The sequence below is a fragment of the Gracilinanus agilis genome, chromosome 1 (assembly GCF_016433145.1).
Source record: "Gracilinanus agilis isolate LMUSP501 chromosome 1, AgileGrace, whole genome shotgun sequence".
NCBI classification, from domain to species: Eukaryota; Metazoa; Chordata; class Mammalia; order Didelphimorphia; family Didelphidae; genus Gracilinanus; species Gracilinanus agilis.
Genome location: NC_058130.1, coordinates 34133819 through 34161572, shown reverse-complemented (window position 1 = coordinate 34161572; position 27754 = coordinate 34133819). Strand labels below are relative to the sequence as shown.

The following is a 27754-nucleotide window of genomic DNA, read 5'->3' as shown; positions in this document are numbered from 1 at the left end:
TCCCATCCCCAGGTTCGGCTCTCTCCCACTGAGCCACCCAGCTGCCCCCAAAAGGCACTCGTTGCCCGGGTGACCGAGCAGCCCCGCTGGAGGGGGCTTCCTCACTACGCTGAGCTCCGCCTCCCGCAGTACGGCCTCCCCACCCCCACCACCAGGGCACCTCTCAGCTGAAGCAGCCCTGAGAAGAGGCCTGCCTGGGGAGCTCCGCCCCTAACCACTTAGTGAGTCTCCCTGGGAGCAGGCCTCCCACGTGCCGCTGTCCCAGGCGGCTGCGCAGTAGGGTTTTCCTCCGAGGCCAGAGAGAGCACGTGCTTAAGAAAAGGCCAGAAATGGCGACTTTTTATTCTTGCCTTCTATTTCTATTGAGACTTGTTTCATACTGACTTCTAGTACTGCAAACACTCTGCGTGGCTCGTGTGTAACTCGTGCCAGTGATCGCTCCTCGACACCCCGAAGCGTGACCCGCAGCATCACCAGAAAGGCCGGAACACCCAGATTTCCTGTGTAAATACGAGCTGGGAGGCGGCTTTCACGCCATGAGGCGCCCCACTAAGGAGAGGGAAGCGTTTCGTGCCCAGAGAGCGAGTCTGCTGTCCGGCAAAGTCGTATAAACCCGCATTATAGAATCCTTTTCTATCGTTTATGTCTATAAAATATTTAATGGAGTCGTTCCCTCAGATCTGCGCCCGTGTTGTCCGGCTTGCTCGACCTCTTTTCTACTCCTAAACAAAGATGGTTTCCCTTCCTTGCTACTTGATTTTTAAACAGCCATCATGATTGATTTTCCCAGTAATGATGAAATCTCATTTTTGTTTAGATTGTCTTCACACCCCTTTGGATTGAAGGTGATCCTTGTTGTCTTTCAATAAACCACGCAGGAGATTTTAAATGAATTATCTATTCAGAATATTTATTTCACTGCGTTCCAAAGGGTACAAGTAGAAGGTGAGGGGAAAACCAAACCAAGCAAACAAGAACATTGTTGATAGAGTTTTCTGCCATTCTTCCTAGAACCCAAACAAGGAAATGCTATTTGAAGAACATAAAAAGCACTCGGTGGAACTCAGGATTTGTGACTAGGCCCGGTCAAACATGGCAGCCTTCTGAAGAAAGGCAATCCCGATGCCAGCTCGCTGGTGAAAAACCAATGACAAGGACTTAAAGAACGGACAGAAGCCTCACGGCACACTTTGCTAGACTCCCACACCAGACTCTAAATCGGTAAACAGCGTGGGGAGGGTTTATCCAGTTATCGCTGCACGGAATAAAGCAGAGAGAAAAGCAATGGAGAGATGAAGTGAGATCCTAAAAGTGAATAACAAGCGATTTATGACATACAAAAGCTTACCCTGGGATCTGGAGGGCTGGGGAAGAGCTATGTCTCACGTTATCTAAGCTAATTAGCAGACATTTCTATTCACCTGTATGTACCTCCATAGTTTATTTATTTCTTAAGGCTGTTTTGGACTCCTTTAAGATATGAACAGTATTTATTCTTCATTGTATTAGACAATATTAACACTGATCGATACTTAGAAATATGCTCATTATAACAAAGACTCAAGGGTCATTCTACCCCCTTGAAGAAACACAGATTTTGCTCCGTTTGTCTAAACAAGTACAGACTAGAGGACTAAGAAGGTCTCGGTAGGAAGGTGGGTGACTTTGGGTTGGGGTCTCCTCCTCTCAGGCCTGCCTGCACCTTGCCACAGAGAGAAGCCTCGGGGGGCTCTCCCGATGGGCCCCGCACATTTCACACACACAAACAAGAAGTGAACTCTGGACAGGAGCAAAGGAAAAGAAAACCTATTCCTGCCACTGATCCGATGGTCGCTAGGCTGCAGACGCTTATTCTTTCCCTTTGCTGATAAAATCGGCGAACTTGTTCAAGCTGTCTTCCTGCTGCTCCAGCGCATCAAGGATGATGCCCATCGGGGTCTTCTTCAGGCCCACCCCTTCCATTTTGTTCTCCAGTTTGTTCTTGATGTTCCGAAGTCTCAAAGAAGCATGGACGAACATCACTGGAAAAAAAAACAAACCCCGCCACGTTCAGCATGTGCGCCCACTCTCTCTGGCCCCCCCAGGGCTCCCATTTCTGTCCCCCCAGACCCGGGGCCCCTCTCCAGGCTTCCAAGGCACGCAAGCAGGGGCTTCACTTACGCAGCAGAGGGAAGGTGATCCCGAACACGAAGACCATGACGCCACCAAAGAAGGAGATGAGGAAGTAGCTGGCCAGCATGACGGCCATGACGAAGGTGGTGGGGTACTGCTTCTTCAGGCGGCGCAGGAAGTCCTTATTCTGGGCGGCCCACACGAAGCCCGTGAACACGAGCACCACCACGGTGCCCCCCAGAATCATGTTGAAAGGACTCAGGAACCTGCGGAGACAAGGACGGAAGGGATTTTTTAATGTCACCAAAGTGTCTCCCAGGGTGGCTCTGCTCCAAGGGAGACGTCTCTGTGTAACAGAATATTTTAAAGGGGAAGAAAGGACAACAAAACATCAGCTCTATATCGAAAAAAGGCTGAAAAGGGGAAGGCCTGCTTCTTGGCCTCTGTCCTGTCCGGAGCTGAGCTGTCTCTAACTAAGCAGCAGGAGGCAGCCCAGCGGCGGGAGGGCCCCAAAGTCCTTGGTCTGAGCCCCATCCAGGAGCTCTTCTGAGGCAATGACCCAACCTGGGGAGCCAGCGAAAACCAGCAAAAAGTGGGACAAGGCACTGACACAGTGGCTGGGGGGGTGGGAGGGCCGGGAGCCCCAGGAGCCCTGGGAGGGCCAGGAGAGCCAGGAGAGCCAGGAGGGCCGACTCTTTACTGACCATCCTGTTGGTATCATTTCTCTACTGGCTACCCCTCTGAGGCCGGGGAATGAGGGAAACATGGCAGGCAGAGCCAGAAGCGCCGCGTCGGACCAAGGACGGATAAAACAAGAAGGCCTCATGGGCTCCCCGAAGGCACCAAAGGGCAGTGTCTGAGTGAGCCCTTATGAAACGCCTCCTGGGTGCCCGGCACGCCGGTGAAGTCACATCCTAGTGGGGGAAACACCAGGCAGCAGCTCGGCTTCAGGGGCTGCGGCGGCCAGAAGGGACCGTCTGGGGACCGCAAACTCTTTAAAAAGGCCCCTTCATGCGCCAGAGGGGGAAGCAAAGGAGGAGGGAAGGTGCAGGAAGTGCTTGGAGATCCTAAAACGCCCCATGAACTGGGTTCTTATCCTGGGGGGAGGCCCAGCCTCACAGCGGGAGGGCAGGGTTCAAACCCTGGTTTGGATCAGGGCCTTGAAGTGCCTGCCGGGACTGTCGAACCCGGCTCTCCTCATTTTAAAAATGGAACTGACTCAGCCGGTGCCAGCCGCTGGCATGTAGGTGTGAGGGAAGCCTAAAGCTCAGAGAAGGGCCTCCACCCCAGCGGAGGCTACTCCAGCATTCTTAAGGAAAATCAGCGAGGCCAAACGTGAGGAGAGCCAGTGCCGAAGACAAGGGGGGGAGCTCTGCGGGGTCCTGGCACCCCTCCCTCCCCATGTCAGCAGTGAGGCAAAACCTAGGAATTCCTCAAAATAATGGGTTTTTAAAATTCATAACGAAAGGAAATGGCAAATTTCACTAAGAGTTAAAGAAAATAAAGGTTTCCCTTCCCCCCATGTTCATGGACCCCCTGAAACCCTCCACGAACCCAGCCAGAAAGGACCGAGGAGGAAGAGGAAGATGGGATGATGAAGAGGAGGAGGATGAGGAGGATAGCTATTACTCATTAAGCAGGTTAAAGTTTGCAAAGTAGGAGTAGACAGAGGTCAAGTGACTTGCCCAGGGCCATCCAGGTAATAACTATCTGAGGCCACATTTGAACTCAGACCTCCCTGACTACAGGTTCAGGAATGTAGTCTGATGCCCTTGTTATATGAACTTAGCTCTTCTGGGTCCAACACTGCATTCATTATATGAACTGGCTGTCCCTGAGTAACATGGGCTGCGTAGGACTGCCAGAGTGTAGGGTCCTATTTTCCCTAATGAATCAAGATTTCCTTAAAAGTAAAAATAACAGGAACAGCTGGAAGGCTCAGTGGATGGAGAGCCAGGCCTTGAGACAGGAAGTCCTGGGTTCAAATATGGCCTCAGATACTTCTGGGCTGTGTGACCCTGGGCAAGTCACTTAACCTCCATTGCCCAGCCTTTACTATTCTTCTGCCCTCTCAAGACAGAAGTCGAGGCTTTAAAAAAAAAAATAAGACTAAAGACCCAAAGAAAAACAAAGAAACAGAGGCTTCTCCAGACAAGCACATTCTGGAGCCGAGGACCCACAGAGCTCCTCCGTTTTAGGGATCAGCCTCCCCCCCCCACCCCAGAAGAGCTGCCTTGCCTTGCCCTGGCGGCTCATGAGGTCCCCAAGAATCTGTTTTTAGTTTCTAACACACCCAGCCCCGGCCTATAAATAGACGAGGAACGAAGCTTCCAAACTGGAAAAAGTGAGCAACGTTGCTCAGGGCAGCAATCTCTTTGGCCAGGGCAGCCTGAACGGAATCCTCTATTGTTCCCTTCCTGAGGATCTGCTTTTCAGGGCAAGGAAGGAATCCTGAGATGGCAGCCCCCACCCAGACCCCCGTCAGCGCAGCCCCTCCAAAAAGAAGCAGCAAAGGCCCAAGAGAAAAGCAGCCGCGGTTTTTTCAGGGGAGGCATCAGGGCTGAAACCAGCAGTAGATGGAGATGAGTCAAGCTTTGAACACTTGTGCTGTGAGTCATCTGTCCCAGGAAGGCTCGGGCTCCACAGACCTAGCCCTGATCTCAGCTAGGAGTCACAGTTGTTGCCCCGCCTCAGCTGCGGACAACTGTACATTCTGTGGGGAAAACTGGCTAGATGCTCGTTAAAAAAACAATACAAAACAAAACAAAGGCATTTAATTTAATCATTTTCTCTTATAGATATTACATTTACTTATTTGTTTTTAAAGTCTAACCTTCCATCTTAGAATCAATACTAAGTATTGGTTCCAAGGCATTAGAGTGCTGGCAAGTTATAGGGGTTAAGTGACTTGTCCAGGGTCACACAATTAGGAAGTATCTGAGGCTACATTTGAACCCAGGACCTCCTGTCTCTAGGAGGAATTACATTTAAAAAACTCTACCTTGTCATGAGTCAAAAAGGTTACAAAGGAAAAGGACCCTTTCATTACGTCCTTTAATAAGATGGGGACGAGGGCCAATTTGTAGCGCACGTGAAGTCAGCATGACACAGCCTTGCTCATTCTGTGCAAGGAAGCCACTGTGAAGAATCGGCGTCTCCACTGCAACTCCGGAATCCGTTTTCCTCAGTTTCTCCACTGAAAACTGGGAGGGGATGGAGGGAGAGGCTAAGGGAAGAGAAGTCAGCTTACTCATGGGCTGAGAGTCATTCAAGAGAGCCGACCCTCTGCGGTCCTATTGCCGTTTACCAAAGAAGAAAAGCCCAAACCACGTCCTCCCCTAATCACACAATCCAATGGCTAAGGAGCTTGAAAATGTCTTCCAGTGGAAAAAGTGACCGACTCGAGGTTACTCAGCTTCATAAGGGAGCAGTTTATTTAAAGCCAAAGTTCTGGGAATGGGTGAAGGAGATGAAATTGTTTGAAGACTGACACACTATTCTGCAGAGAATTCATTTTGACACCAAAAAGTCTAAGGAAAAGATCCAAAAAAAAAAAAATTTCCTTCCTGCTCTCCAGAAGTTTCCATTCCAGCAGGGTAAATAATGGACACACAAGGGATGTCCCTCCACTGAGGAATGGCTGAACAAATTGTGGTAGATGATGGTGATGGGATACTTTTGTGCCGTAAGGAATAATGAACAGGATGATTTCCGAAAGAGTCAGAAAGACCTCCATGAACAGATGCAGAGTGAAGTAGGCAGAACAGGGAGATCATTATCTACAGTACCTGAAATATCATGGAAGGATCAAAGGTGATGGATTTTGCTAATAAGAGCAATATAATGATCCAGGACAATTCTGAGGGACTAAGAAGTGTCTGAGGCCAGATTTGAACCCTGGATCTCCCATTTCTGGGACTGGCTCTCAATCCACTGAGCCACCTCACTGCCGGCTCTGAGGGACTTATGAAAAAGAATGCTACCCACCTCCAGAGAAAGATCTGTGGGAATAGGAATTACAGATGAAGACATATGGTTTTTGACTTATTTATATGGGTATTTGTTTTAGGGTTTTGGTTTTACAAGATAATTCACTTACAAAAATAAATAATATGGAAATATGTCTTGCATGATAATGCATGTATAACCTAGATTGAATTACTTGTCAACTCTTCAGAGGGGGAGAGAAAAAGGGAGAGAGACAACATGAATCATATAACTTTGGAAAACTTATGTGGAAATTGGTTATTAAAACAAAATAAAGATAAAACATTAAAAAATAAAATAAAATCAATATGAGATTTATTTTTTGGACCAGAGAAGGCACCAACAGCTGGGAAGGATTGAGACAGATCGATGTCATGTCAGCAGATCAATTACTTTGAAGCAATGAAAGGATTTTATAGGAGACAAAATACAATGACCTGAGAAACTTTATTGAGCCTAAAAGCTAAGCTGGACTGGGGAGTAAATAAATGAGCACAATACTGAACTTCCTCAAAGAGAGAAGTTTTAAATCAAGTACACATTTAACCCATTAAAATGTAATGGGGGTGGGGGAGAATTAAGTGACTAGAGAGCCAGACCTAGAGATTGGCTTCAGATACTTCCAAGCTGTATGATCCTGGGCAAGTTATTTAGCCCCAGTACAGTACTTCTGTCCTGAAACCAATACAAAGTATTGATTCTACGACAGAAGGTTAAGAGGTTTTGTTTGTTTGTTTTTATTTTAATGTAATTGGAAAATAATTAACAAAGTAAACAAAAATACAATAAAACATTGATAATACTAATGTGATTTTCTAATATACTGCCCGTGGGCTATATATCTATGTATATGCATAGATATACATATATGTATATTTTATAAAGTTTCTGTAGTACCCATTGAGTTTGACATTACTGATCTAGTTCAGCTTATATTTTACAAACAGAAAATATCTACATACAATTTATAATCCCCATAACATATGGCATTTTGGGTATAATTAAGGTTTACAAACTGCTTTCCACAGCACAGCCTATTATTATTATTTCCACTTTCCAGATGAGGAAACTGAGGCCCACAGAGGTTTAGTGGCTTTGTGCCCATGGTAACAACTCCCAGATTTAAGACAAAATACTTATTCGGGGGGGGGGGGGGGCGCAGCTGGGTGGCTCAGTGGATTGAGAGGCCTAGAGACAGGAGGTCCTAGATTCACATCTGGCCTCAGATACTTCCCAGCTGTGTGACCCTGGGCAAGTCACTTGACCCCCATTGCCTAGCCCTTACCACTCTTCTGCCTTGGAGCCAATACACAGTATTGACTCCAAGAAGGAAAGTAAGGATTTAAAAAAAAAAAATACATATTCAAGACCAGATTCCTATCTGAGCACTGTTTGAGCTAGATGGCTTTTGAGGTACTGAGGTTATAAGTCAAATCATTTTTCTACTCTGCTACTCCCTTTTTCAAGAGGCTACTAAACTACTCTGAGGTCATTAAAGCACCTCTATTTTAACCCAAGTAGTAGCCTGCTCTCTGAAGAAAAACTACGGCTGGATAACAAAACAAACACCTCGGAATTCCATTAAGAACTCTGACAAACCCAGCGACCAGCCATGATTCCAAGGCACCACTATGGCATGTTACTCATCTCCCGACTCACGGGGCAAAATGAGTCATATTTTTTAGACATGGCCAATGCAGGGATTTATTTTGCTTGTTTGTGAATATTTGTTACAAGGTCTCTTTTTTCCTTTCTTTCTCAGTGGCATGTAGGGGGAGATGATCTTTATTAGTTAAACTTTTTAATTAAAAAAACTGAAACATCAGTTGAAATGCAAGGCCTGAGAAAATATGTCTGATAACACAAAAGGAAATCAAGTCAATGATCCTTATATTCATTGTAGCATCCATGAAAACAAAAGGGGAAAAACACACACACACACAAACCACTTACTCCCTAAATCATTATCCTTTCTTAACTAAGAATTTTAAAATCAAATGAAAATATTCACAAGTGACTTGGGACAACTTCAACAGGCTTTTTGCTTAATTAATGTTTCTCTCTTAAATGTCCAAATAAGTAGGCAAACGTTTGAAGTCAGAACATAAAAACAGCCAATTTAGAACTGGTCAGCATCTCGGAGAGACATCCAACCTCTTGGGCAGCCCAGAATGACTGCTAGAGATTGATGAAAATGTAATTGGGAAATATTTCCTAAAATAAATAGGGGGCAGCTGGGTAGCTCAGTGGATGGAGAACCAGGCCTAGAGATGGGAGGTCCTAGGTTCAAATCCGGCCTCAGACACTGCCCAGCTGTGTGACCCTGGGCAAGTCACTTGACCCCCACTGCCTACCCTTACCACTCTTCTGCCTCTTGGAGCCAATATTGGCTCCAAGACAGAAGGCAAGGTTTTAAAGATAGATAGATAGATAGATAGATAGATAGATAGATAGATAGATAGATAGATAGATAGATAGATAGATAAAGATGCAAAAGCCACAGAAAAACATAGATGTAGAAAACCACTAATATGTAGCGACTTTGTAAGTCAATAGGTGGTCCACAGGGTTTTTATGCAGGGCGTAGTGACCCTCATTTCTATTTGAGTTTGACACCACTCATGTAATCCAATTTATATTCTGCAAATGGAAAAACTAAGGCCAAGGAAAGGCATCAACTTGACAGAGGTCACACAAACTGCAGTAAACAGTAGATAGCTGGGATTCGAACCCCCAGGCTGTGATCCAAATGATGATGATGGCTGGGAATTACACGGTACTTTAAAGTTTGCCAAGCACTTTGCGTATGATCCCATTTGATCCTCATAACAGCCCAGGGAGAGAGGTGCTATTATTATTATCTCTATTTTACAGATGAGGAAACTGAGGCAAACAGGTTAGGGGATATGTTTAGGTTCATATAGCATTAAGTATCTAAGGCTAGATTTGAACTCAGAACCTCAATCCTCTAAGTGCCACATTCTATTATTCACTGTGACACCTAGCTGCCTTCCTCCATGATGCAGAGTTACTGAAGCTTTTTGGGATAACATTTATTAAGTGCCTACTACATGCAAAGCACTGTTAGCCACTGAGAATCCAAGACAAGAAATAAGTAATCTCTGCCCCTAAGAAGCTTCTGTTCTACTGGAAGATATAATAGATACAGAGATATGTTATATATACATATTAAAATTATAAATATATTTGTTAGTTTATCGTTATTGTTAATATAAGTATTTATAAATATGTTTATTAATATTATAAATTATATATGTGAAATATTTTATACATTTAAAATGTTATATACAATTCAATAATTAATAATTAGCCCAATACTATCCTAATTATTCATTACATCTCTTCTAACAAACAATTTATTCAACTTAAAGCAAGGCAAGAATTCTTATGATTACACTGGAGATGAGTTTATTTGTACAGCTAAGAGACTTATTTCTTCACCACTGTCAGCATCCAGGTTCTATTTCTCTTCCACCAGGATGTGGGCTGGCTCACAAGCTGCCTATAGGCTTCAGTGAGGGACTAACTTGTGAAAGAGATGAGCGGGGCTAGTCAAGAAGACCCATCTTCTGGGCTTCACATCTGGTCTCAGACACACATACTGCTGGGTCACTCTGGGCAAAGTCTCTTCACCCTGTTTGTCTCCGTTTCCTCATCTGTCAAAGGAGCTGGAGAAGGAAATGGCAAACCTGCCCAGTATCTTTGCCAAGAAAATCCCAAACTGGATCCTGAGGAATCAGACATGACCAAAAACAACTGAACATGGAATACTCTAAGCAGGTGGGAAAATATCAGGTCACAATCATATAAGAGCCCTGGGAGGTCACTGAGTAAGTATTATTATTATATATATATCATATATATATTATCCACTTTACAGATGAAGAAACAGAGGCAGAGAGGTGGGGTGGCTTGTTCCAATTCACAGAACTAGCAAGTTTAGGAGGAGGGCTTCCAGCAGGGTGGACTTGGATGTTACTTTCCTACTCAGTTCCTACACAGTATTGACTCCAAGATGGAAGGTAAGGGTTTAAAAAAAAAAAAGTCTCTTCTGTAAGGGAAGCAACAAATTGGGAAAAAATCTTTAAAACAAAAACCTCTGACAAAGGTCTAATTACTCAAATTAGTAGCTAAATCAATTATACAAAAAATCAAACCATTCCCCAATTGATAAATGGGCAAGGGACATGAATAGGCAATTTTCAGATAAAGAAATCAAAACCATCAATAAGCACATGAGAAAGTGTTTTAAATCTCTAATAATTAGAGAAATGCAAATCAAAACAACTCTGAGGTACCACCTCACACTTAGCAGATTGGCTAACATGACAGCAAAGGAAAGTGGTGAATGTTGGAGGGGATGTGGCAAAATTGGGACATTAATGCATTGCTGGTGGAGTTGTGAATTGATCCAACCACGGCAATTTGGAACTATGCCCAAAGAGCACTAAAAGACTGCCTGCCCTTTGATCCAGCCATAGCATTGCTGGATTTATACCCCAAAGAGATCATAAGGAAAAACATTTGTACAAAAATATTTATAGCCTCGCTCTTTAAGGTGGCAAAAAACTGGAAAATGAGGGTACGTCCTTCAATTGGGGAATGGCTGAACAAATTGTGGTATATGCTGGTGATGGAATACTATTGTGCTCAAAGAAATAATAACTGGAGGAATTCCATGTGAACTGGAAAGACCTCCAGGAATTTATGCAGAGTGAAAGGAGCAGAACCAAGAGAACATTGTACATAGAGACTGTGGTAAAATCGAATGTAACGGATTTCTGTACTAGCAACAATGCAATGATCCAGGACAACTAAAAGGGACCTATGAGAAAGAATGCTATCCACATTCAGAGGAAGAACTGTGGGAGAAGAAAAACAACTGCTTGATCATATGGGTGGATGGGGATATAATTAGGGATATTGATTCAAAATGAGCACTCTGTCACAAATATCAATAATATGGAAATAGGTCTTGATCAATGATACATGTAAAACCCAGTGGAACTGTCATCGGCTATGGAAGGGGGTGGGAGGAAGGCAGGGATAGAACATGAATCCTATAATCATGGAAAAATGCTCTAAATTAATTAATTAAATAAAATGTTAAAATAAAAAAAAGAAAAAGAAAAAAGAAGTCTGTAAATAACAATTTTTTTAAAAAAAGGATGAGTCTTCAAATTATTTTTTATAAACTAGAAAAGTCAATTTCTATCCTTAGTTGAAGATTTTCTTTTCTTTTCTTTTTTTTTTAAAGGCAATGGGTGTTAAGTGACTTGCTGGGAAGTGTCTCAGGCTAGATTTGAATCTAGGGCCTCCTGCCTCCAGGCCTGGCTCTCAATCCACTGAGCTACCCAGCTGCCACCTGAAGATTTTCTAAATCAGGGGCCCCTCATGTAACAAGTATCAAAGACATGAATGGAGACAACTAAGTGGATGTGCTTACTAGATGTATGGCAATGGGCAAATCACTTAACCCACCTGCCTCAGTTTCTTCATTTGTAAAATGCAAAATACCTTCTCTCCTAGGGGTGTTGTGATCAAATGAATTATTTGTAAAGCACGTTGAAAACCTTAGAGTGCTATAGAAATATTACTGTTATTATTAAATGTGATTATATCTGCAAATACTCATTTTAGTGGCATTTTCCTTAGGAAGGGTGGTTGGCTCAAGTCCGCTTAAATTCCCTTATAAGGACAAAAGGGAAATGAGTAGTGCCATAGGGGAAAGGAAGGCTCACTTCAAAGGCAAGGACCTGAAGGGAAACGGAGAGCAAAGGGAATTTGATCAACCAAGCTGGTAGTTATAAAGTACATAGACAGGAATTATGTTCTCAAGATCTCCGAGTCCTGGTGGTGAATGTCAGGATCCCAGGAACCTGAGAGATCTGGTGAGGAACATGGTCAGACGAAGAGAAATGGGTTTTTATTCCATTAGAGAGTTGTGTGTGTGTCTGTTTTTTAAATTTATTTATTTATTTAGAATATTTTTCCATGGTTACATGATTCATGATCCACACCCTACTCCCCTGTTCTTCCCTCCCTCCTTCCAGAGCTGACAAGAATTCCACTGGGTTATACACGTATCATTGTTCAAAACCTATTTCTATGTTATTAATATTTGCAATAGAGGGATCATTTAAAGTCAGCATACCCAATCATATCCCCATCAACCCATGTGATCAAACTGTTTCTTTTCTTCTGTGTTTCTGCTCCCACAGTCCTTTCTCTGGATGTGGATGGCGTTCTTTCTCATAGGTCCCTCAGAAATTGGATCACTGCATTGCTGCTAGTAGAGAAGTTCATTACATCAGATTGTGCCACAGCGTATCCATCTCTGGGTACAATGTTCTCCTGCTTCTGCTCCATTCACTCTGCCTCAATTCCTGGAGGTCATTCCAGTTCACATGGAATTCCTTGTATAGTTGGAAAATCTTGAATCCCTAAAACTTCATTACCCAAACTTCCTTTCTGTAGTATCCACAATTCCTTTTCCTTTCTGTTTACGTGTCTTTTGTGTGATTGTATATGTTTTGAGTAACGCCCCTCTAGCTCTCTCTTCCACATGAAGTGAGTGGGGAATGTTCCCTGTGTTCTCTAGCTCTCTAGTTAAATATTAATAAATCTTTCTCTCTATATGGAAATATTGAATATTAATTTTAAAATCCACATCCTCCAGTTTGCCATTCCTCTCAGCACAATAATATCCCATCACTATCAGATACCACAATTTGTTCAGCCATTCCCCAAATCGATGGACACCCCCTCATTTTTTAAGCCATGATGAGATTCCTCATCTAATGAGAGATAATCAGTAAGGTTCACGCAATGTCACATGATGGTGGCAAGACTCCCAACATGTTGGAGAGATCCCCACAGACCATTAGGGGGATTCAGGCACAACAGCTAGCCTGGGGCAGGCAAGCCTGCCTGGTGACGAGGTGGCGAAGGGGGAGGAGAACTCACATCAAGAAGACACACGAGTAAAGACTTGTGTTCTTATGGGTGGAGGCTGTGATGAGTTCAAGCCAACGGAAATCTTAACTGGGCCAACAAGTGTTAATTAAGTTCTCACTATCAGCAAGGCACCCCACTGAACTCTGGGGTTAAACTAAAAGTAAATACATTCCCTGTCACTCAAGGGCTGAATATTCTAACTGGAAGACATATAATTGTAAAAGTGAAATTTGGGAAATGTATCAAACTACATTTCCCATGGTCCAACTGGTTTCCGTTTCCGGTTCTTTGGGCGTGGGGAGGCCTACTTCGACGCAGAGAAGAGTTTATAATCTCCTGGGTTAGGAGGGAGGGTCTCTTGGCCAGCAGACTCGGAGGAGACAAGAGACAATTATGGCTAGGTGGCAGATTTTGAATGCTTACAAGCGCGTGGTCTAATAACTTTATCTATCAACATGGCTTTAATTAAAATACTAATTTTTATATTTATACCAGCCTTTATTATTTTTCATATTTATAATTTTGGCAACCTTACGAAGTTTGGAAATCAAATTTTCAATTTTCTAGATAGCCTAAGAAGAAGTCATGCAGCTCTGGGACCCAGAGTCTCAGAAACAATCTTTTTCCTTGCCCAGTCCTCTCCCAGTTTTCCCCAGCCTAGAGGCTGTTTTATGGGGAAGAGAGACAATGGTTTTAATTGCCGCTGGGCTGCGAATTATTTTGCTCAATGCCCCGGGCCTGGTGGCCCTTGCTGGCACTGATGGACTGCCGGTGCCCAGCCAATTTCGTCTCACAGCCGATCTCCTGACTCCGGACTTGATCTCCATTCCTGCTGCGATGAAAGCCTGCAAGCCTCCCAGTGCCTGTGATCTCCGATCCTGACTTGCTGGTGCTGCTGGAGTCCAGAACCTCAAGCCCCAACAGCTCACCCAGTCCTGACTTGCTGAGTTCTCGACCTCCAGAGACTGCTTCAGCTCTGCCGCTAACAATTTGGGTATATTCTCCTTTCTCCCTATTTCTAGCCTTCCACGTGTTTCTCTAAAGACCTAATTTAGCCACCCACACAAGCTCTACACATGGGATTTTCTACAAAACTTTTTCTCTAGCCCCGAGCCCAACGACCTGACGCCACATGGAACTAGCATTTACCCTTAATGGGGCTGAATGGCCTATTCAGACTTGCTTGTGATTAAAAACTGAACTCAGGGGAAGAATTTCACCCCATACCTGCTCAGAACTTTGAGCAAAGACTGATTATAAAAAAAAAATACCTTTCAGAACTGAATGACTTTTAAAGAGACTGTATCTTACTGTATTTTGCTAATTAGTTTTGTAAATTAATCTTGCTTATTTTGTTGATTTTCCTGTTGCACTGAATCATTTTACGTTAATGAAGTTTCTGCTTATGATGTTATTATATTTCCTAATTTACTTAAAGCTTACTGTATCAGAAACAATGCGGTTATATGTACCACCTATGAACATCTTATAGAGCACATGTCTTAAAAAATTTATTGTGTCTTGGTAATTGTAAAGAACCTTGAAAGTTCCATGCTTTGAATATTACCTTGTAATTTTACAAGAGATCTTTTTAACTTTTACTTTAAATCCTTAAGAATTGTTGTCTTAAAGGAAAAAGCTTTTATATATTTTATTATAAGAAAAATTGTTGCCTTAAATGGGTAGAAGCATTCCTACCCAGGATTTTTTAAAACAGGAAGCCAAGGAGCTCCTGTATATTCTTATCTGAGGATGATTATACCAGAAGGTTTCTTTCTTTTTAAATATCAGATTTTTGCTATGGAAGCAATAACAGGGTTTGTTGAGAAACTCTTAGCCAAGATTAAAAGTTGTAACAAGTAAATGATTTTAAACATCATTGTTTTAAAATGTGCTATTGGAAATAATGGTACTCTATTTGAATCTGCATTGTGAATCTCCTATTTTGTAAAACCCACTTTCTCTCACAGAAAATCTCATTTTTGGGTAACATAACCCTTCTAGTTCTAAGCTATATATATATTTTTTTGATTTTTTAAAACTTTTTTAATGAGAGCAATTGATTTTTTCCCCTTTTCTCATCTTGTACTGGAAGTACATATATAATCATTATTTATCCTTTTTCTGATTCTACAGCAAATACCTGAGCCTATAGGACTGTGAATTAAATGCCTCTCTGATTCCAGAAGGGAATATGAAAGCCGTTAATAGTGCTAAAGAAAGCACATGGTCAGAGACTTGACTGACTAAAATCTGCTTGGATTGCAGCAGTTCTATGCCAATACTTTAGGGCTTGGAAATTGGGGTTTGAGTCCTGGAGTCCCAGTCTTTTCTAAAACTTTAGAGGACATAGGTCCCCTCGACTTAGATTCCTAGAAAGCACCTAAGATTGGTTATTTATTTGGCTCACTTCCCTGAAAAACTGATAAAAAATCAGATCAGAGAGACATTTTCCTTAAGTCCTGGCCCTGAATGGGTAATTGCACACTGTTGAATTCACTTTAATTAGGCCTTCATTGAAAGGTCTAAGTTTATTTTCCCCAGATTTTTTGCACATTTTACATTTCATTCACAAGTTAATTTTTTCTTCTTTTTTCTTGAATTCTATTCTTTGTATCTTGTCATCCTTAGCTGACCTGAGGTACCCTTTTTTTAGAAAAAAGGTGTGTTTAAGATTTACCTCACGGGGATATCTGTTAAGTTTTTTAAAATTCGATAATGTAAAAATATATGTATATTTAACTCTTTTAGGAGTAATTTCATGAGGAATTGTATAAATCTTAGAAGAAAATGTATGTTTTGTAATCTATAATGTAAAGTTAAAATTCTTTTGAGAATAATTTCAGGATAAGGATCTACCATCTCCCCAGAATCCAGACGACGAACTTGTTTGGTGAAGACACTATGAAGATGTCTGAAAAGCCTTCACTGTACCATGAAGACCAAATTTTGAACTTTGGGGTGCAGTTGATTGAACTATGGGGAGTTGAAATTGAATTGTATATATTGTCTTAATTGTACACTGTTATACCAATAGGGGACTGCCCCAAATTGGTTTTTGTCAATGCGGCTAATTTTAACCATTTGTTCATCTATTTCTTTTATCCCCAAATTCCTGGAAATTTTAGAAGTTGTCTATTTTTACAGGTCCGGTGAAGAAAAAAGGACTAACCTTTTTTTTTGCGGGACCTCACGGGGAATTGTAAAAGTGAAATTTGGGAAATGTATCAAACTACATTTCCCGTGGTCCAACTGGTTTCCGTTTCCGGTTCTTTGGGCGTGGGGAGGCCTACTTCGACGCAGAGAAGAGTTTATAATCTCCTGGGTTAGGAGGGAGGGTCTCTTGGCCAGCAGACTCGGAGGAGACAAGAGACAATTATGGCTAGGTGGCAGATTTTGAATGCTTACAAGCGCGTGGTCTAATAACTTTATCTATCAACATGGCTTTAATTAAAATACTAATTTTTATATTTATACCAGCCTTTATTATTTTTCATATTTATATAAGACACATACAGGATAGGTAATAAAACATTTCTGCTAAGTAGTGTCTGCCTTTATGGGTCTTCTTTCACAATGATCCAGGACAATTCTGAGGGACTTATGAAAAGAATGCTCTCCACTTCTGGAGAAAGAACTTGGAATAGAAATGCAGAGGAAAACATGTAAGTTATCACTCATTTATTTGGGTATAGGATTTGGGGTTTTAGTTTTATTAAGATTACTCTCTTACAAAAGTGAATAATATGGAAATGGGGTTTGAGTAAACATATATGTAAACCAGTGGAATTGCTTGTCAACTCTGGGGGGGAGAGGGGAGAGAACAAAAATCATGTAACTTTAGAAAACTTGTTATTGTTTGTTAATGGAATAAAATAAAGATAAAAAAAATTTAAAGGGTCTTGTATCAATGCCATCAACAGCTGTTCAAAAGGGCATGGTCTAACTACCCACCAAAGAAAAGCCAAACAGATGTGAATGCCTATAGTTCAAGCTAGGATGCAATGCCATATGGGCTTGTTCTCTGTAGTAGACAGTCACCATAAAGAGACAGGGAACTGGGTCTAGAATCAAGTAAGAGGAAGCAAATAGGCTGAATTTACCTATGGAAAGTTGTAGAAATTTTTTTAATGATTTCAAATGTTTCTCTGAAACAAAAGCCCATCTTGTTAATCACAGTTCTAGTGTTGTTATATGTTTGGAAGTTAAGAAACAATACAATCTCTTGTGGGGAAGTGGGTTGTTGTTTGTTTTTTTTTTTTAATCAAAAGTTTAAAAGACTTTTAAAAGAAGTATTTCTATACAACAAGCATACACACATAAGAATTCTGTAGGAAATCTTCAATCTCAATTTCATATCTCTTGCTTTAATAAAAAGGAATAGACTAAATTCTACATTTTGCTTTCAAAACTGGCCTTTTCTGGGCTTCCTTCTGAATTGTCTTCTGTAATCTTCAGGCTTAAGAATTGAATTTAATCACACAGAGTACAATGGAGAAGCACATGATGAAAGAGAGCAGGCCTTGACACATAACAAATAAAGAATTATAAAGAATCAAAGCAAAGAATGTCAACAAAAAATGATGACCCCCTCCTCCCAAAACAAACTGGCCACAAAGCAAGAGGGAAATAAAAGGAAAGGGTAGTCTTTGTGTTCTGTTGGTAAACCTCCTTATGCCAAGAGAAAGTGAGGTCAAAAAAGAAAAAATCCAACAGTGAAGGAGAATTGATTGGGATGAGGAGGTATGGATGGATAGCAATATGCATTGGGGGAGAGAACATTCACTCTGAGATCACAGGCCCACTTGAGTAAAAACCCAGAGGAGTCTGAAATTTCTCCTGGCCTTTCCTTAGTTCTTTATCTCCTTCCTACTCCCCTACCAAGGTGATTTACTAAGGGAATGCTGTCAAAACCAAGAAGGTGTCTGGTTTTCATTGTTTTCTTAGCAGGAGGTCTTCCCAAAGGATTTGACAGAAAAGACATTCTTTGCGCAGTAAAAACAAGAACTGACCCTTACACAATGTTTTCCATTTAAAAAAAAACTTTTTTGGATAATTTTTGTTTTTATGTCACCTCCATTTTTCCCAAGTATCCTTCTTTTCTCAAGAACCAACCTCATAACAAAGAACATAAAAAAGGAAGAAGGTCTGGAGGAAAAAAACCAACCAACCTACACAATAAAAAAACTGTAACATTATATTCAGTGTTCCACACCCACAGTCCCCTAACTCTTCAAAGTAATGCTTTAAATTTTTCAAAGTATGTTCTATGAATCATGTCTCTTGGGCCTCACAAAAGCCACGGAAGGAAGGTCTTACAGCCATCTTTTTTACAAATGGGGAAACTCACCTTGGCTATACATATTCTAAAGAGACAGCTTTGTACATTTGGTAGAGTACCAGGATGGAACTAAGAAAACCTGGGTTCGAATCCCTCTGCTTGTTAAGAGCATAACCCTGAATGAGTCATTTATCCTTTCTTTTCCTCATCTGTAAAATCAGAGGGTTGGACTTGATGGTCTTCAAGGGACCTCCTCCCTCTAAATTTACAATCCTCACAAACTGGTGCTTGGAGTAATTAAGTAGCCCAAGGTCACAAGTAGTAAGGCACAAAAGGTAGAATCTGAGCTAAGGTCCTCTGACTGTAGCAAGCTATCTTCTTCTTTATGTCCTGAGTGGTATATAAAAGCATTTTAATCTCAGGAAGCCCTAATGGCTGGATCTGTAATCTGTTTGAACCAATCTAGAATAGAGAACATAATCTATTTCCTCATCCCCGTTCCAGTGCTTGTAAAGACTTTTAAGTCCTTATAAAATGTATCATGAAGTAAAGTCACAATTCAAATAGGAATCTGAGATCATGGAGCAGAAGGGTCACACATTTTCTTTCATCAGGGAGAGAGAGTACCCAGCACTTGCCCAGTGTCATCCAGCATTCCTACCTGACAGAATGAGGTGAAAGGTGAGAATTCAAAAGGGATCTGTCACTCAAGATTGAATATCCCTCTCTTTAAAATAGCAGAGCTTCCAAACCTTCAAGTTTGATGAGTTAAAAGCTAATAAAAGTAAACATTAGAGGTCCATCAGCTGTTGAGACTGGTAGAATATCTGTAAGACTGGTAGAATAACCCACATTAAATAGTTCAATAAATCAGGATTAACTCCTGATCAAAACAATCTGAAGTTTCAATTTCAGCTTCCAGCAGTACGGTACTAAGAGAAGGAATACAGCTTGTAATCAAAAGACCCAGGTTTGAGTTCTAGCTTCTCCATAAGATTAGATTGCACTGATTGGAGTTTATGTCTTTAAAAGAGTATTTATGTTACTGTTGTAAAAATTGTTCTCCTGCTTTTGCTCACTGTCCCAATCATCATCATTTCTCTCTCTCTCTTTCTTTCTCTCTCTCTCTCCTTTCATTCCTTCCATCTTACCTTCTGAGTTCTAAGACAGAAGAGTGGCAAGAGCTAGGCTTATTGGGGTTTAAGTGACTTGCCCAGGATTATACTGCTGGGAAGTGTCTGAGGCCACATTTACAGTCATTATTTCTTATACCACAAAAGTATTCCAACACATTCATATTCCATAATTCATTTGGCCATTTCCCAATGGACAAAATCCCTGAACTTATAGTTCTTTACCATAAAAAAGACATAGTTTTGTATGAATAGATCCATTTCCTCTTTCTTTACTCTCTTTGGGGCACAGGACTAGTAGGAATGATTTCCAAAATAGATATATTTACTGATGGGTGAGCTATATACCCATACACTTATATATACACACATCTTAGACAGACTTTATAATGGTCAATGAACTATGCCCTAAATTTAACAAACCAACAATAGGCTGGACTGCCTATAGGAAATAGCCCGAGTGGCCCTTTTTCCTCTGAAACAAAGGTCAATTATTTTTAATGCCAATATCCTATGGGTGTTGTCTGACTGTGTCATGAACACAAAGTTTCTGAAGAACCAAAAGTGAGGATCCAACGAAGGAAAACAGAGAGGCAGGGATGAGCCAAAGTGCAACACATGACAAATGAGGAAGTATAAAGGTCTAAGGGATGTCATCAAAGGGACGGATGATCAAAAAGGAAGATGGGTTGTTTCCCTCTTAAAACTGATAGTCTGAGTAAAGCATTTGGGATGAACTGATGGGAGGCCATGAACAAGAATTTAATGGGATGGGCAGGCAGGGATGAGTCGTGTTCCATGTTGCTGGAACAGTGCTTGCCACATAAATGAACTCAGAGACTAACCTTGTGAGTGCTCCAGCTGTTGCATACATTGTTCTCCTAGTTCTGCTTACTTTGCATCTGTTCAAACATCTTTTCTAGCCTCTGAATTCCACTTAGTAATTATCTCTTAAAGCCATTCCTGAAAATTTCTCTCTTTTGAATTCTCAGGAAGTTTTAGGACACTTAAGCTCTTCACAGTGGAAAGAATGTAGCATTTGGGGAATCTAGCTTTAAAAAGTGTTCCAGGGGGCAGCTGGGTGGTTCAGTGAATGAAGAGCCAGGCCTCAAGATGGGAGGTCCTGGGTTCAAATCTGACCTCAGACACTTCCCTGGGCAAGTCACTTAACCCCCACTGCCTAGTCCTTACTGCTCTTCTGTCTTGGAACCAATACATAGTACAATTCAAATAGGACAAGAGAGAAGCAGGGAGTTTAGATGGAAGGTAAGGGTTTAAGAAAAATGTTTCAATTACATACAAGTTTTTGTGGCTGTTCATTAAGTTACTTTGCCTCTCTGAGACTCAAGTTTCCTCTTCTTTAAAATGAAGGAGTTATACTAAATGACTCCTGAGGTCCCTTCTAACCATAAATCTATGAATATACAGAATCTAGACTGAACTATTACAAAGAATTGAATGCAGTATTTGTATATTTTTTAAATGCATTTTATTTCCAGTTCCAAATTCTCTCCCTCCCTTAACCACCTCCCTCATTCATTGAAAAAGATAAGGGATATGATACTTATTAAACACATAGAGTTATGCAAACTATATTTCCACATTAGCCATGTTGCAAAAAACAAACAAACAAACAAACACAAACAAACCTAATAAAGCAAAAGAAAAGAATGTGTTTCACTCTGCCCTGAATCTATCAGTTCTCCACCTTGTTTGTTTTTTACCAGTTCTCTATCAGAAGATGGACTGTATTGTTCATCACGAATTCTCTAGAATTATCACGGATCATTGCACCGATGCTAAGTCTTTCATGATTGACCATCGTACAATATTGCTATACCTGTGGACCCTGTTTCCCTTGGTTCTGCTTCATTCACTTTGTACAAGTTCCTATGGGTTTTCCTGGGGTTCTCTAACACCATCTTTCTCATCATTCCTTATAGCCTAGAACAGTGATGGCAAACCTATGGCACAGGCTTGCAGAGCACTCTCTGTGGGCACGTGCACTGCCCTCCCCCCACCCCAATGCCAGAGTTCATTACTAGAAGGGCAGAACTTCTCCCCCCCCCTCCCCACCACTTCTCCCCACCCCTCTGCCCAGCAGCCAATGGGAGGGCTTCCTCTGGCCTGTCTAGGGTAAGGGGGGGTGGGACAATGAGGCATAGCTCGCCATTCCCCAGTGGAGGAGAATCCCCTGAGCTGGCCCTTCTCTGCCCCACCAAAGGAACTGCTAGAAATACTTTTGTACCTTCATCCTTGACCTGGAACGTGGCCTTGTGTAAGACCCCTGGCGGGCAGGGCAGAGGCCTTCTGGGCCCTGCAGTTCCCACCACATGCATCTCCCAAAGCCCCTGGCATGCCTCTGGTGCTCAGGAAGTGTTTGATGCCCTGAAATAAGTATTCACTTAAGCATAGTAGGAGATGCTGGGAGAAATATAAGATGAAGGGCATTTCTTCTTTCTCAAGGAAGTGACAAGACCGTGGGGGAGACAGAAAACATGCACACCATTAGATAACAGTATAAAAGAGTCAAGAAGTAATAGAAGAGGGGGCTTCAAGGGGGCTCAGTGGATGCAGAGCCAGAACTAAAGACCAGGAGATCCTGGATTCAAATCTGACCTCAGATACTTCCTAAGCTGTGAGACCCTGGGCAAGTCACTTAGCCTCCATTGCCCAGTCCTTCCTGCTCTTCTGCATCAGAACAAGGTATGGGTTAAAAAAAACAAATAATAGAAGACAGTAATTAAAAATCAAAGTCAGAACACAATTTGCATCTGCTTAAAGGCAGCTAGTGACACCGAGAAGAAGGTCCAGAATTGGGAGGACATGTCCAAATTCAGCCTCAGAGACCTTTACAAGCTGTGTGACCTTGGGAAAAGTCACTTCATTTATGTTCCTCAACTGTAAAATGAGGATAATAATAGCATTTACTTCCCATAGTAGGTTCTAAATAAATGCCTGCTCCTTTCTCCCCACCATGAATGAGAGTACTTGTTTAAACAGTTGGAGTTGGAGGCAGATCAAATCATATTATTTTTCACATTAGTTTATGGTTTTATTTTGGGGTTTGGGTTTTATGGGAGTATTCTCTTACATGGTAACCAACACGGAAGTAGGCTTTGCCTGATAATACATGTAGAACCCAGATCAAATGGCTTATCATCTCTGAGAGAAGAGAGGAAGGCAGAAAGGAGCCAATTTGGATTTTATAATTCTGGAAAATGTATGTTGAAAATTGTTACCACACAGATACACAGATTAGGAAAATAAAATATCATTGAACAAAAATAAAATTTTAATTTATTTTAAAAAATAAAGTACTTCTTTACTATACTAATTTTAAGAACAGCCAACCTTATTTATTTTAAATCCAATCATTCTTAGGAGGGAGGTTGGAAGAACGATCTCCAAAGGAAAGACACCGACCTTCGGGAGAGCAGGCCAGGATCTTCTGGCTGAGTGAGGGTGTGTGCTTGGAAAGGCTGGAAATAGCAACGGGAATGGAGAGAGGTCGTTTGTTCTGAAGGAAGAGCGGAACCTGGCAGATTGGATGTAGCCATGGGGAAAGGGGGAGGAAAGAGGGTGTCCAAGAGGTGCCTGTCAGGGTGTGCAGGGGAGTTTCCAGGAAAGGCAGTGCCTCTGTCGGGGAGAAGTCCTGTGTTTGGGTCACTCGCCAGAGGTTCTGGGGTCCCTTCTAGAGGCGAGATTTGTACCCCACCCCCAGCACCTCCAGACCAGCCTATCAGACTGCGGAAAGAGGACCCAAATAGCCCCTGCCCTCTCAGGGAGCAGAGGGGGAAAATGGTCCTTAGATGGCCTGGAGCTGCCCCAGGGCCCTGACTCTCCTAGCCAGCACTGTGCTAAGGGGGCCTGAGGCAGACCACACTAGACCATGGATTCTGCCTGACATTTCACAGTCATGTGACCCTGAGCACGTGACCTCACCTGCCTGCCTCAGTTTCATCTGTCACACGAAGATACCACTAACAGCACCTGCCTCCAAGGTCACAGCAAGGATAAAGACTCTTTGAGCCTTAAGAGAACTAGAAAGTGACAGTTATTATTTTTTTGGGCGTTGCCATATGGGGATCTGTTTTTCTTGAATATGGAGCTCTACTTAAAAGGGTTTTGTTCTTCAGGAGCATGAGAGGAGGGAAAATAAATGCTTGTTCATTGAAAAAAAAATTATTAAAAATTAACAACCCAGGAGGGCATCAAGGTGGCTCAGTGGATTGGGGGGGGTGGATATTGAGGCCAGAGGTCCTGGGCTCCAATCCCACCTCAGACTGAGCTTGGGCAGGCTCAGATAACAACACTTCCTCCTCTTGAGAGTCCATTCAAAGACAGAGTCTGGCTCTTTGTAGGGAAAACATTTTTTTTTTAAAGAATAACGTTAATAAAGGGAATATTTAGCCCTGAATACTAAGACTAGAGCAGGACATCTCTCTGAGGACTCATGAAAATGCATTTCCTCAGGGTGCCCTGGCTGGGGGAAGAGAAGAAACATAGAAGCCCTGACAGAGTGAGCCCCCTGGCACAGGAATCCCAGAACCTGGCACTGGCTCTCTTCCCGCTCAGTCTTTTGGTGACTTTTCCCTTTTTTAAAGCAATCAAGGGGACAGCTGGGTGGCTCAGTGGTTTGAGAGCCAGGCCTAGAGATGGGAGGTCCTGGGTTCCAATCTGGCCTCAGACACTTCCTACCTGTGTGACCACTGCCTTTAATAAACAACAAACAAACAAAGGAATGAAAGAAAGAATGAATGAATGAATGAATGAATGAATGAAGCAATCAGAACACCTCAAGCATGCTCAAGCAGCATCTTGACCCCTGAACACAACCAGGGTTCTGTGACTTGGACCCAGGAAAACGGGGCCAATGAGCCAGGCTCACCGGCAGGCCCAACTTGGAGGTCCTCAACTGATGGAGTCAACTGGACTTAAGGGCAAGAAGGTCCGAGTTCAAGTTCTGGCTCAGCCTCTTACTGACTGTAACTGTAGGCTAGTCACACCTGCCTCAGTTTACCTTCTCTGTATATGGTGCTAATCCTAGTACTTCAGAGTCTTGTGGGCATCAAATAGGGTATTTCAGTTAGTTTATAAACGTTAAAATGTTATGTAAACGTTGGCTAGTGTTATGATGACCAATTCTGGCCTGGTTCTAATTAGCGATTAGCTCTATTCTGAATATACAGACACAAAGGGTCTCGGAAAAGCCTATAGAAGGGGATGGAGCCAGACCTAAAGCTGGGAGGTCCTGGGTTCAGATTCAGCCTCAGACAGCCTGGCGGGAGGACCCCGGGCCAAGTCACATGATTCCTACAGCCCAGCCCCCTTTCCGTGTCAAAGCGCTACGAGCTGGGGTTTAAGAAAATAAACAGAACTCTGGCAGTCCGGGGCTCTCGCAGTTATCTAGTGAACAAGAGTTTGCCTCCTTCCGCCACGATGCCAGCGTCGCGGCCATAGCAGCCTCTAGAGCCCCTGCAGGGGCGCGGGGGAGGCATTTCAAGGGGAGAAACGCCTCACTCCGGACTTCCTGGTGAAAGCGTCTCGGGTGGGCGCTGCCTCTAGGTGGGGGACCGAGGAGAACCTCAGCGGCTGCCTCGGACAGGCCTTCGAGATGCGCGGGGGAGGGGAGAGGGGAGGGGGGGTGGGGGCACCTCTGCCCTAGATCGGTTCCTGTGGCTGACACACCCACGCAGCGACGACACACTGCCACCCTCGCCCCTCCCCCCTTCGTCTGGGCTCCCAGTACCCACCCAGCGCCCCAAGGCCGCCCTGGGGCAGCGCGACAAAGGCGTGCCTTCCCCTAGGTCCGGGCTCGGCCTTTCGGAGACGCGCCTGGGCCAAGGGCCTGGGTGCTCGGGCTCCCCGGGGCCTCGGGCCTCAAAGCGCCGTATAAACGTCAGCTGGCTGCGGCCCCCCACCCCATCCCCATCCAATCCACTACCCATGTATGAAGCGCCAGCTACGCGCAAGGCACAAAGACAAACCGGAACGGCCCCTGCCGGGCTCCCACCCACCCGCAGCCCCAGCATGCCCACGGAAAAATAAAATAAAAGCTCGCTTATTTGGGGGGTGGGGGGCTTTAACAGCTCGGGGATCGCCCGCCGTCCGTGGCATGGGATTAAAACAGGGCTCGAAAAGGGGAGCCAAGTGCAGCTGCGTGCCAGAGGCTCCGGGGAGCTCGGGCTCCATTTCCCAGGACCAGGCTCTGCCCTGCGGCCGGCGCCCGCCCTCTGGCCAGGGCTGGGCAGTCTGGCTGGCCTGGGGAAGCCAGGCGGGACCCGGGGCTCTGGCATTCACCCCCTCCGGCCCCGGGGCGCGCACTACGTACCCTACGATGGAGATCACCAGGGCCGCCACCACCATGTAGTTGGTCTGGTAGTAGAGCAGGTTGCTGACCACTCGGTTGTTCCATTTGGAAATGTCCTTGAAGTCGGGGCGCGCGAAGCGGTCGGAGCCCGGGAAGAAGTCGTCCCAGGCGCGGAGCCCAGGCAGATGGACGTCCATGGTGGCTGGAGCTCGGGCTGAGGAGCTAAGAGTGAGGCACGGGGATCCGGAGGCGGCGGACACGGGTCAGCTGAGCCAGGCTAAGGCACAGCGGATGGAGTCGGCGGCAGCAGTGGCGGCGGCGTCTCTATGGTTGACGAACTGAAACGGCGGAGTGCGTGGACGCGGGAGGGCGGGTTTCTCCACTTGCCTCCTCTCTGGGCTCCAAGCGGTCTAGTTGGCCAGTCCGTTTCCTGGGTCCTGGGAGGTTTGGGGTAGAAGAGCAAAGGGAGAGCAAGCCCCTCCGCCCCCCAGCCAGGGAAAGATAGCTGCCTCGCAGTCCTTTTTGTACAACAACAACCCCCCTGCCCCAATGCCACTGGGAGGGAGGGCTTGAATATTTAACACTAGGAGTGTCTCAGCTGCAGCCGGCTGCCACGGGGGGAGGTGGGTGATGAGAATGATGGTGCTGTCAGTCACCCGGAGGATGTGACGGTTTTAAAAAGGAGACGTTGCTAAACCCCATCCCCACCGGGCACACACACCACCCGCTCCCCAACCCACCCCCAAAAGCACTTCCGAACTGTTTCTGTGCCTCCTGACTTACTCACGTCTCAGGGATCCGAAAAAGATCCAGAAATGGAAGGAGAAGCAGGATCCTGAGCAGCACCTTCGCACGGAGCTTGGCACATAGTGCGCGCTGAATCAATGTTTGTTTCTGGTGTTGAGTGATTCTACACGAATAAGATATTTGGTCTCGTTAGGGGCAATTCGCAAAAAGGATGATGACGGGGGCACCTAAGGTGGTTCAATGGCTGGAGAGGGGAGGCCCTGGGTTCGAATCTGACCTGGGATACTTCCTAGCTGTGGGATGCAGGGCAAATCACTTAATTCCAATTGCCTAGCCGTTACCACTAGTCTGCCTTAGAACCAGCACACAGTACTAAGGCAGAAGGTAAGGGTTATTTAAAAAAAAAAACTCAAATGTTTTCTCTTTTTTTAAGAGCTAAATTGCTTAGAAATATATATGGAATTTTCTGCATATTGCCATAGAGGAAATTTAAAAAAGAATAGGAACTATATTTCTTTGCAATGTAAGGAGGGGGCTCATATAAGATGTTTACATCTACATGGGTTGTCTAAATAGGGTTCATGGGGGGTGAGGGCAGCTGGGTGGCTCAGTGGATTGAGAGTCAGGCCTAGAGACAGGAGGTCCTAGGTTCAAATCTGGCCTCAGACATTTCCCAGCTCTGTGACCCTGGGCAAGTCACTTGACCCCCATTGCCTAGCCCTTACCACTCTTCTGCCATGGAGCCAGTACACAGTATTGATTCTAAGGTGGAAGGTAAGGGTTTTAGAAAAAATAAATAAAATGAAATGAAATAAAAATAAAAATAAATATGGTTCATGGGAGGCATTGATCAATATCATCTGATGTCTAGACAGAGTGCGGGACCCTCCCCACCATGCTGGGTATACCCTGCCCCCACCCCACCCAGAGGAGGGAGGAAGTACTCCCATTGGGCTGCTGCATGGAGGGGTGGGTGATAAGGAATGTCCTCAGCAGTATAGAGAAGGGGAGGGGAGCAGCTCCAACCAAGTCCCTGTGCCTTTCTAGTAACAAACTCTGAGGGGATGGTTGGGGGGGTGACTATGTGCCCACAGAGCACTCTTTGTGCCATCTTTGGCACTCATGCCATAGGTCGGCCATCACTGGGCTAGATCATCCCCCAAGGAGAGGAATAAAGTCAGGATAATAACTGGGGGTGGAAGA

At 43.8% G+C, this 27754-nt stretch overlaps 1 protein-coding gene across 1 annotated transcript; it reads right to left on the bottom strand.

Annotated features, from left to right (window-relative positions):
- Window positions 1–889: 889 nt before the first annotated feature.
- ARL6IP5 (ADP ribosylation factor like GTPase 6 interacting protein 5) lies at window positions 890–26314 on the bottom strand. The gene is made up of 3 exons (XM_044656818.1): window positions 25826–26314; window positions 2161–2378; window positions 890–2021 (listed from the first exon to the last, which is right to left on the bottom strand). The coding sequence occupies exons 1-3, from the start codon at window positions 25999–26001 to the stop codon at window positions 1849–1851; spliced, it is 567 nt and encodes a 188-aa protein (XP_044512753.1). The 5' UTR covers window positions 26002–26314; the 3' UTR covers window positions 890–1848.
- Window positions 26315–27754: the final 1440 nt, after the last annotated feature.